Consider the following 11,607-nt stretch of genomic DNA (forward strand, 5'->3'; position numbering starts at 1 on the left):
GGGCATCCACTGCGTAAAACATACTGTATGCTGGATAAGTTGGCGGTTCATTCCACTGTGGCGACCACAGAATAATAAAGGGACTAAAAGAAAATGAATGAATGAAAATATTTGTATGTAAATTAATATGTACCCACTCCACCTTTTATTATTTTTTTCTTATTTAATCCATCTTTGTTTAGGAATGTGAAGTGGTTTTGTTGTATAATATCTTGTACATGCTGGTTCTTTGGTAATAAAAAAGGTTATTAATAGGTCCAATAATAAACCTAACATCTATTTGTTTGAAATTGATCTTAAGCAGCATATTCAAACCCTAAAATATTTTAAAAATAAAAATAAAAATCTACACGGACCAAAGATGTATTCAATTTTGGAATCTTTAATCCCCTGCATTTATTTATTAAATTCACTTGTTATTTCCATTGATTTTAATCTGGACTGTTTCAGTTTCCTAGAAAGTTGCTTTGGCAGAATCCACATTGTAAAAGAAATTAAGATTAATTGAATTTATGAAAGCACTGTATTCCCCTATTTTCGTATGCTTTTGTTCTCGTTATGCAATAAAACAACCTGCTTATTACTTTCATTCCCCAAACCTTCCCCATAGTAGGATTCGTAAAATCAGGAAATGCAGCAAGATCACCTGACGCGGCGTCATTGCTGTTGCGCTTCCTTCCTTTTCTCACAGCCGACCAACAACATGGCTCCCAAAAACCCAAATACACACATGATTCTCTGCTTTTTCCTCATGATGTTTGTCAAGACCACCGAGGCGTTTGACGGAGGAGACGCGGCGGCTTTACTGCTGGGCGCGAGCGTGACGATTGTGGGACTGTGCGCGTGCCTGGGCTGGTACGCGCGCACACGGAACGGACAGTTTTGATTGTCAACCTGGACACCAAAGGCCTCATCCGGAAATGTGAATGAGTGGACTATCTTGCATACTGAAAACATGCACCCAGAGGAAGGACCTTTGTGGATGACAATAAGCCGTTGGTTTTATTTCTGGCGCATTATCATTGCCAATGTCAATTATATGGGTCACTAAAGTTGCTTCCTTGATTTCACCGCGTGGAAACTTCTGCAACATTATATCAGCGTTACAAAAGCCCAGTATATTATCGCTGCATGCGATGGAGACCATCATGCATACTTTTCTGACACTTTTCTATGGACTTTGACACTGGGCTTGAAGTTGAGCTTCTGCCATTGCTGATCAGAGCAAGACAATCTCACTGTATTTTCAGCTTTAACACTGTATGGGGAAGAAGACACTCCTACAATGTGATGAATGGATGATGCCTTGTGTGTTTGTACAAAACATTTATGCTAATAACATTTGCCAGTGTGCTTTACTGAGGCAGTGTGATGCTGCTTGCTTTAATAAGTCTTAAAGGTATAAACTTTATGAGCTGTACTGTATATTGCCAATTGTGTTTAAGTGTGAGACTTTAGATTTGAGACAGATCCTGTTAATCAGACTGACCCAGACTTTTGGGTGTGAAAACTACTACCGTTTCGTTTTTTTTTTCTCCCACAAAATGGGCTGAAATGGACCAAAATAAACTGAATGTACATTGGCTACAAGATTGCTTGAACATGCAAGTTATTCAGTTTGCATCACTTATTAATAAAATATCAAAACAAGATGGATATATTTTCAACATGTATCAAGCACAAAATAAAATAAATGCATTAAATTAAAAAAGGAATTGTCTTTTTTCACATGTTTGCGTGCTCTGTTGTTGTTAAATGCTTCTTTTGTTTGTTCTCATGTGTAAGTCCCTTTTGATAAGAGTGTCTGCCAAATGATTCAATGTAAATCAAAATGTTAATATGATAAAGTCATTTATTTTCCCACATTTGAGGCCACAATTAGGAAACAATTTAATAAATTGTGGAAATTATGATAGTGTGGCCAGAATTGAAATAATGCAATATATAACACACACACACATGAAATGCTAGATGTACTATTTAGGGCAGGAGTGTCCAAACTCGGTCCTAGAGGGCTGGTGTCCTGCATAGTTTAGCTCCAACTTCCTTCAACGCACCTGTCTTGAGCTGTCTAGTATACTTAGATAGAGCTTGAAAAGCTGGTTCAGGTGTGTTTAATTGGGGTTGGAACTAAAATTTGAAGAACACCGGCCCTCTAGGACCGAGTTTGGGCAGCCCTGATTTAGCGGGACAATATTACACCACTTTTTGTCTGTCATAAATTAGTGGATCCCATTGTCGTTATTCTGAAATCATTACTATTGAAATTATATTTAGTACACCTATTTCTTTTATTCTTGGCCATACAGTAAATAGTCATTTATTTTCTCACATTTGAGGCCACAATTAGAAAACAAATTAATAAATTGTGTAAATTATTTAGCATTGTGTGGCCACAATTGAAATAATACAATATGTTTTATGACACACACATGCAATGCTAAGTGTACTTATGAGGAAAATATTATACCAGTTTCTGTCTGTCATAAAATAGTGGATCACACTGTGGTTATACTGAAATGATTATTATTGAAAATATGTACAGTAGCTCCATTGTTTTATATTGGCCATAAATAGTCATTTATTTTCTCAGATTTGAGGCCACAATTCATTCATTTATTCTCTTTTCGGCTTGGTCCCTTTAATATTTTGAGGTAGCCACAGCGGATGCCCTTCCAGCTGCAACCCACCACTGGGAAACATCCATACACACTCGTTTACACACATACACTACAGTAATTTTTTTAGCATACCTAATTCACCTGTACCACATGTCTTTGGGCTTGTGGGGGATACGAGAGCACCCGGAGGAAACCCACGTGAACACGGGGAGAACATGCAAACTCCACAGAGAAATGCCAACTGACACTGAGACTCAAACCAGCAACCTTCTTTAGGACCAATCGCGTCGTAGAGGCCACAATTAGAAAACCAATTAGTAAATTATTTATTACTGTGTGGCCACAATTGAAATAATGAAAAAACTGTACAAAAGCACGCACATCTCTCTAAATTGGGTGCTCAGCCAAAACCGCAAAAAGTGCAAATAAATGTCAAAGGCGGCAACACCAAGGCTCCAAAAATACAAATTTATTAATAATTTTAATTTTAATTATTAATTATTAATAAATTTTTATTTTTGGAGCCTTGGTGTTGCTGCCTTTGATTGACACAATTGAAATAAAGCAATATATTTTATAATACACGCACGCACACACACATGAAACACTGGATGTGCTATTTAGGGGGACAATATTACACCATTCTCTGTCTGTCATAAATTAGTGGATCACATTGTGGTTATTTTGAAATTATTACTATTGAAAGTATGTACAGTAGCCCTATTTTTTTTAATCAAGGTCATAAATAGTCATTTATTTTCTCACATTTGAGGCCACAATTAAAAAACAAATTAATAATTTGTGTAAACTATTTATTATTGTGTGGCCACAATATATTTATATAATAATATAATATATAATAAACAATATATTTTATAACACACACACACAAACACACAAGAAACACTAGATATACTATTTATTACAATATCACACCAGTTTCTGTCAGTCATAAACTAGTGGATCACATTCTGAAATTATTACTATTGAAAATATGTATATTTCCCAGAGATGGGTTGTGGCTGGAAGGGCATCCTCTGCGTAAAAACATGCTGGACAAGTTGGCGGTTCATTGCGCTGTGGCGACCCGGATTAATAAAGGGACTAAGCCAAAAAGAAAATTAATGAACGAATCAATGAAAATATGTATAGTACACATATTTTAAAAAAAAATCTCGATCATAAATCGTCATTTATTTTCTTTCATTTGAGGCCACAATTTACTAAAATTAAGAAACAAGTTAATAAATTGTGTAAAATATTTGTTATTGTGTGGCCACAATTCAAATAAAAAATATACTGTAGTTTATAACACACACACACACGCACGCACACACATGCTATGTGCAAGGAGTGCTCTGTGTAATAGTAATTATACTTATGCATCATTTTTATAAACAATAATACCTGGGTCACTGTTTGTCCACTGCTAAATATAGCCTTTGACAGAACCAGACACCCATGTTGACTCCTATTCCAGACCAATGAAGTGCATCACACATAAAAGGCTTTGTCAATTATTTATGATGAATAACCTGTGCTAAGCCATATATGCTACAGCTCATTTTAATATATTCACACACACACACAAGATTATGCAATCCAGCATAAATAAGTTTAGGTTGATGATTATAGCAATGCAAAATGAGTGAAATGTTTATAACAATACATAATGAATAAAGAAATGCAGGGTGGATTTTCTGATATACTGTAAACCCTGCCTTACTGTTATGTACTAGATAGATAGATAGATAGATAGATAGATAGATAGATAGATAGATAGATAGATAGATAGATAGATAGATAGATAGATAGATAGATAGATAGATAGATAGATAGATAGATAGATAGATAGATAGATAGATAGATGGATAGATAGGCTTTGCGTTTCAATAGACGCTATACATGACATACATGCTATGCATTGCACTTGGCATACAGTACACACATTAAACATTTCTGAAAACACCTGCGACGGAGCATATGACACTAGTACATAGTGATAAAGGGCAAAAGGGATCCGTGATGCTGCTGCACCCATCAGTGCAGATGATGCTGCTGCTGCTACTGGGATCACAAATAGCGCCAGTGCGCATGCGCCGTCCGCACCGTTTACTGTATAATCACAGTGGGGGAAAAAGAGCAGGCAACAAAACTAAACCTTTTTTTACGGCAAAGTGACTGCTGCCATGTAAATAACCGCCAGGGAAACAAAGGGGGAATATCAACAGGTATGTTTCTAATTGATATTGTATAGCGTTGTCTGTGTTGCTCTCGATATTTGCATGCATGTATTTGAAGGAATTGCTGTGCCTATAATGGACGCTCAGCCATCCAGAAATCATTCCGTTTTAAAAAGCAAACGGGAAAATAGAGCGTTTGTGGACTAAAAATCAGACGTAATCACCCGAAAAGGTCCTGGATCTGTTGCTTATTTTGATGCAACGAACTGAAACGTGTTCATTTTTGGGCTTTTTTTTCTGTTGTAAAAATATGACAGGAGACACAACGGTTTATTATTTTATTATATAGGGTAAGGCTGTTCGTGCATTTATATGAAAGATACGAGAGGCTATTGCATCGAATCGGTTTATGGGATGCAATCCGTTGTTTATGTATGTTTTACTCGAATTCGTCATAATAGCAGTACTGATAAACAATAAATCTAGGTTAGAGGATGGGGAAATAGAGATATAATTCTAAAACCATGTGCTTTGTTTTAATCAAATGACTTGCATTATGTTGTTGCATTGAACGTCAGTATGAAAGCCTCAAATAACCTATTTATATATATATATATATATCATATAATAAGATTCATATTTTGAATATTCCTTTATACAGGCAGTCAAATAATGACTCATGATTGATTTTTTATAGAATAGTGATAAACATAGGCAATGAACACGATAGATTCTGCAGGATCTTTGGGTGTGATCAACAGCTTTTCTTGCTGCATTTCGACAAATGTTCCTCTCGGGTGTAGCGGATAACAATCATTAGATTTCAAGTCTTTTTTCACAATACCTCAGATGAATACGCCTCTAGACGGATGTCTGGTCGTGGCAATGAGCATCTTGTCGACTACACTCTCTTTCTTTGCCATTATTTATTTAATTTGCTTTGGAAAAGGGGAGATGTTGGGGGTGGGGGTCTGTTATTTTAACCAGGATTTATGTTGGGGTCCAATGCCGAATCCTTGTGCTGAATTAAGCAACTGTATGAGCTCAACTCAGACGGAATGTCGTTGCAGCTGCAATTAAATATGCAATTAAAAAAGGAATCTCAATGGCAAAAAGATAAAAAAATGACTGATGCAACGCAAAGCCCCCTAGTTTGTTTTGTGTAAGTGAATCCTAATGGGTGGATCGTGTTTTTCAGGGATCCTTTTAGGTGTGATGAGACAAAGGAACAAAGGATGCCTTAGAAGAGAGGCAGCGACGAACAAGGCTGGAACCTGCTTCAAAGCACACCAGATGGATCTATCGCTCCCCTCTCCATCCAGATCATGATCCTTGGCTAAAGCTTTAAGCGTTCTCTATGATCCCTTCTCCATCTATGGCGAACTACAGCCATGCAGGGGACCACAACATCTTACAGAATGTCTCTCCGCTCGCCACTTTCCTTAAACTGACCTCCCTGGGTTTTATCATCGGCGTCGGTGTGGTCGGAAACCTCCTGATATCCATCCTGCTGGTCAAAGACAAGAGCCTTCATCGAGCGCCCTACTACTTCCTGCTGGACCTCTGTGCTTCGGACATCCTCCGCTCTGCCATCTGCTTCCCCTTCGTCTTCACCTCTGTCAAGAATGGCTCAGCCTGGACGTACGGCACGTTGACCTGCAAAGTGATCGCCTTCTTGGGCGTGCTGTCCTGTTTCCACACTGCCTTCATGCTGTTCTGCGTTAGCGTGACGCGGTACCTGGCCATCGCCCACCATCGCTTTTACACCAAGCGGCTGACCTTCTGGACATGCCTGGCGGTGATATGCATGGTGTGGACCTTGTCGGTGGCCATGGCGTTCCCTCCGGTGTTGGACGTGGGCACGTACTCCTTCATCCGCGAGGAGGATCAGTGCACGTTCCAGCACCGCTCTTTCCGTGCCAATGACTCGTTGGGCTTCATGCTGCTCCTTGCACTCATCCTCCTGGCCACCCAGCTTGTCTACCTCAAGCTCATCTTTTTCGTACATGATCGCCGAAAGATGAAGCCGGTGCAGTTTGTGCCCGCTGTCAGCCAGAACTGGACCTTCCACGGGCCGGGGGCGAGTGGACAGGCTGCAGCGAACTGGCTGGCGGGATTCGGCCGGGGCCCCACACCTCCGACCCTGCTGGGCATCCGGCAGAACAGCAATGCGGCGGGCCGCAGGCGTCTGCTGGTGCTGGACGAGTTTAAAACTGAAAAGCGGATAAGCAGGATGTTCTACATCATTACCTTCTTCTTCCTGAGCCTGTGGGGACCCTATTTGGTGGCCTGCTACTGGAGAGTGTTCGCCCGAGGCCCAGTGATCCCGGGTGGCTACCTGACGGCGGCCGTGTGGATGAGCTTTGCTCAAGCAGGAGTCAACCCCTTCATCTGCATCTTCTCCAACCGAGAGCTTCGACGATGCTTTAGCACCACGCTCCTCTACTGCAGAAAATCCAGGTTACCGAGGGAACCCTACTGTGTTATATGAAGGTTCTGTGGCGTTTGTTTTTGTTTGTTCTTTTTCGCTTTGATATCAGATTTGTGGTTTTGGTCCGGATGCCCTGGTTGATGGCAGGGATGTGTTCAATTGTACAGCTCTCTCCTCCTCCTCCTCCTCCTCTTCCTCTCTTTCGAGGCCTGTAATTGAACCGCCTGAATGGAATACGATGACGAACGGACAGAGGACACGTTCCACGTTTATGTTCTAGTAAACAACCGATGCGAAAGGCCATTTGAAATCCAATACGCAAAAAGAAAAAGAAAAAGTTTTTAAAAATTTGAGAAAAAAAGAAAGAAAATAAAAAAAATGGATACATCACGAAAGGACTGACCTTTGCTTTGGATATCAGCAAGACTCTGGAAAAAGGGTGTAAAGAAACCAAACTGTTACCTTAAGGAATCACTGGAGTTTGCGTCTAAAAAGTTGCACTAACGAGAAGACCCGAAGATGCTTTTTTTCACTCAGTTGCATTGCAAGGATGTCTTGTTTTTCCCAAACTGAAATACGAATGCTTTAATCTGCAACAGACTTCTATTTCACTGTAAGTAAACAAAACATGTGGGGTGACTAACTCTGTTGGAATACACCTTCACGAGAGGATAAATTGGTTTAAATGTAAGTGATATCTTTTTTCCTTTTAGGGTGGGGCTGGGGCGGGCTGGTGGGCGGGTCTTTAGGGGTGGTGCAGGGTGGGTACTGTCGTGTGGTTTCCGGATTTGCAACTTAAATTATTTCCTGTAGTTTTATGATCCATATGGTATGTCTCTGTTGTCTGGCAATGTTATTTTCTTATCTCATTTTTCTAAAGTCTAAAAACAAATGTTTGAATTTTGAAACAAACGTTGCTCTTGAGAACCTTGTAATTAAATTGACAGTGGAGAACCAGTTAAGCTAAGTTCAGTGTGGCATATCCATGTACCCGAACTCGCATATTTTGTTACAGATACCACCACTCCAGCTGTTCTTGCCTTAATGGTTCTGGTGTTTTGTTCATCTTTTCATTTGCAAGGTGAGGGTTGTTTTTTTGAAATCCGCTCCTCTAAAATGTCTCCTCGGGGCTTTTCACATCAGGGTGAAGTGCATGTTCATTTGAGAAACAGTATCCACCACCCCTATCACAGGCACCCATTTCTTGCCCTGTAACGTTTGCTACGCCCTACCGAGTGCGCAGAGCACAGGGAGCATGTGTGCGCGGATGCCTATGCGTGAGTGAACGTGTGTGTGCGTGCTTGGTGAACAGCTGTCATGTCAAGACCAGAGCCTTAGTCTGAAATCTTGCACAATTTGTAAAAAATGTACTAGGAAAAACAAAAAACATTGTATTTAAGGCACAGAGTCTTGTTTCTACTTTCCCAACATTTGCTCTCTACTAATTGTTTTGATTAACTTACTTTTTTCTCTTGTGGCCATTTTAATATTTATTCTGTATTCTTTTTGTATATTATAGGTAGATAGTGTGTAAGTTTGTGAGTCTTTCATTTTGAAGTCCCGAATGTGAGTACTGTTTAAGTTAGGACTGCAATTGCTGAAAGTTAACTGTGTAATCTGTTGCTTACATTTTTGAAAATAAAATTTTACATTTTGCAACACCTGTTTTTGCCATTTACTCCAAAAAAAAAACTAGTCCCGGCCTAAAGCAGGGCCCAAAGTGAAATGAAAGCTCAATTAGCTCCGAAAGCATGTATAAATATTGACCGAGGCAGGCTAACAAGCTTATCTTTGCTAATAATGATCGCTTCTCATTGAACTGTCATGATTAGTCTTGCGCTAATATGTTTCTGTGGCCTGTTTGTGTTCCTGTTTAATTACTGTAAAAATGTCCTCATTGTTATTACTCCCCAAAACGAGGCTCGCGTTTAGCCATTATTCGCTTTGTGCTTTGTCACTTTACCTCTTCATCTTCCCTGTTTCCTCTCTCGCTAATTTCGGACTGTGTGGAGTTTGTTTGGATCCCTTGTGAGTGCTGCTGAAAGTGATGAATTATCTCTGCATCCTGCAATACAATACGACAACACAGTGTTTCTCTGTTAAATGTTACATTTCCAATGCGTATTTCCAGCTGACCTGAAAAATGCTTCGAGTTGGCATGCACTTGCAGCGAACGCGCCTACTGTTATGATGTGAGAAGTGTCATTAATATCGCATTCTTCATTTAACTGCAGCCTTCGTCAAAATCCATTTAGAGTTTGTAGGCGACCGGGGATGCTTTCATTTGAGTCCATTAGCCCTTAAGTAATAGGACGCTGGTTAGAATAAATCCTGTCAAATATTTCAACAGCCCTGGATTTTATGTAAACTCTCATAGAAAATGTTGACATATGTGGGACGCTGCATGTTTAAATTAGGAACAGAGGTCCCTGAGCCAGGCCCGGTGGATTTATTTCATGTTTTTTGCTGTAGTTTCATCTGTAAAGGTCAAGACTGTCTTATGACCTCATGTTGAAATTATATAATCAAAAGTGTCAAGCAAAATCAAAGATTTGGGGCTCGATTGAGGCATTCATTGCCTCTATGATTCATGTCTTTGAGATACAAGTCATATCTCTTCTTAATGTATTTCGATAATGCCAATGAAATCATACAGTTCCACTCTAATTTGCAACATAAGTTCTTTTCTGATTACATATTTTTGCATTTGTGCACTGCATTCGCCATACTCAATAATCATTTCAGTCAATGTAAACTCTTTAGATTGCATTTATAATTGAATTTCCAGAGGAGACATGGGGCTACTTTTTTAGTCTTATTGACTCAGAAGTGATTTACAAATTATCTCGTCACAATGCCATTGCTGAAGGGTAAATAATAGGCATATTTGTTGCACATTTAATTAATTAATTCAAAACAGTGTTCAGTAATGGTGGGTTAAACAGATAAAGTGAATGCATGAATCACCACAATGTGCAACATCCAACGTTTTTGGAATAAATTAACTTTTTCTTTGACCGCTGATGTGACTTACTGTGCAGTATGTGAATATAAATAATCTAAATTGTTCATTTGCGGATCCTTGTTTTTTACATAAAGACCGATGCAGTAGAACTATTCTGAACTCCACAAAACTCTTTCCATCGAAAGGACCATGTTTTATACTGTGAAGAATATTTTATTAACCTGAAGGACTTTTTTTTTGTACAGAATGTTTGGTGCAAAAGAAACATGACTTGAATGTTAAGGGTTTTTCACCATGGTTTCTACTAAAACTTGAAAACTTTTTTTTAAATACATTTGGCTTTCTATTAATACCGCAAAATACTTTTTGAGGGCCTAAAAACACAAATCCATCACAATCATTACATTTCGTTCAGTCTATAAGAATGAATATGTTTGAGATCTAAAACAACTTAACAATGGTGGACTTACAGGAATGTGTTTGATATTGATTGACCAATTACTGCGCTAGCATGCATAATACAGCATAGATTTGGTATATATGGGGATCATTTTAACAAAGCTGTTGTCTGTCATTTCAAAATATGCAAAGTATATGCTTAAGTACATTGCTAACGTATAAATGTACCTAATGAAATTTATCAGCCATCCATATGATCTTATTAGTGCTATTAGTTAATTAACACTTTTGAAATGCATTATGGAAACTTGATCTCCTCCTAGGCAAAACTCTTTTTTAATAGTGTGTTGGATAAGAAAAAAAGTTAAAAGAGAAAAACTGCTGGCAGCTCATTAGATAAAAGTTTAGAATTTACATCATCCACCCAGTATAAGTGTGTTTTTGTGTTTGTGAATGAGAGCGTATGTGTATGTGTGTGGCTGGAAGGGCACTTGCTGCCTAAAACCAACCCAGGCTCATTGCGGATACATAACCAGGTTTACATTTCTGGGGAAAGTGAAATATTTAACCTTAGGTACATCTGCTCAAAGTTTTTGTTTTACAAATCCACCATAGGTCACTGTGTCCCCTTTTTAATGATTACAAATTCCTCTTGCACCTAATCTTCTCGCGTAAATCCAACAGAGGCTGCAATATACCCTTAAACCGACCAGGGGTGCGTTTCCAAAAAAAAATTCTACCCAACTAAGTTCTCAAGTTTTGTCGTTACAAACATATCTTGTTGAATTGGTGTTTCCCAAATCCATCGCTCCAACGAACATTCGCAAAACTGTGTCGCAAACTTGTATGCTTGCAACTACACCTCTTGAGCTGTAGTTAGAAGCATAGTTCCTGGCTGTGTTCTATTCCCAGTTATCCCCCCTATGCCCTACACATTTCAAACGCTCCAAATTTTGAAAGATTTGCTTTCAACGTGTTTTTACAATTCAGTTAAAGCGATGTTCAGAT

General features: G+C 38.9%; 2 protein-coding genes across 2 annotated transcripts; both read left to right on the plus strand.

The window, feature by feature from the left end:
* The first annotated feature begins 670 nt into the window (after positions 1-670).
* Positions 671-1,711, plus strand: LOC137490068 (small integral membrane protein 30). Its single transcript, XM_068220734.1, has one exon. The coding sequence runs from the start codon at positions 704-706 to the stop codon at positions 884-886; it is 183 nt and encodes a 60-aa protein (XP_068076835.1). The 5' UTR covers positions 671-703; the 3' UTR covers positions 887-1,711.
* A 3,091-nt stretch (positions 1,712-4,802) lies between these two features.
* Positions 4,803-8,894, plus strand: gpr85 (G protein-coupled receptor 85). The gene is given in 2 exon segments (NM_131499.2): positions 4,803-4,852; positions 6,003-8,894. A coding segment is annotated over 1 exon segment (1,116 nt). The 5' UTR covers positions 4,803-4,852; positions 6,003-6,179; the 3' UTR covers positions 7,296-8,894.
* Positions 8,895-11,607: the final 2,713 nt, after the last annotated feature.

This window comes from Danio rerio, chromosome 4 (genome assembly GCF_049306965.1).
Source record: "Danio rerio strain Tuebingen ecotype United States chromosome 4, GRCz12tu, whole genome shotgun sequence".
NCBI lineage: Eukaryota > Metazoa > Chordata > Actinopteri > Cypriniformes > Danionidae > Danio > Danio rerio.

Bases quoted from the DNA above. Each gene is read 5' to 3' on its own strand.
- LOC137490068 (XM_068220734.1), top strand. From the start codon at position 704: ATGGCTCCCAAAAACCCAAATACACACATGATTCTCTGCTTTTTCCTC.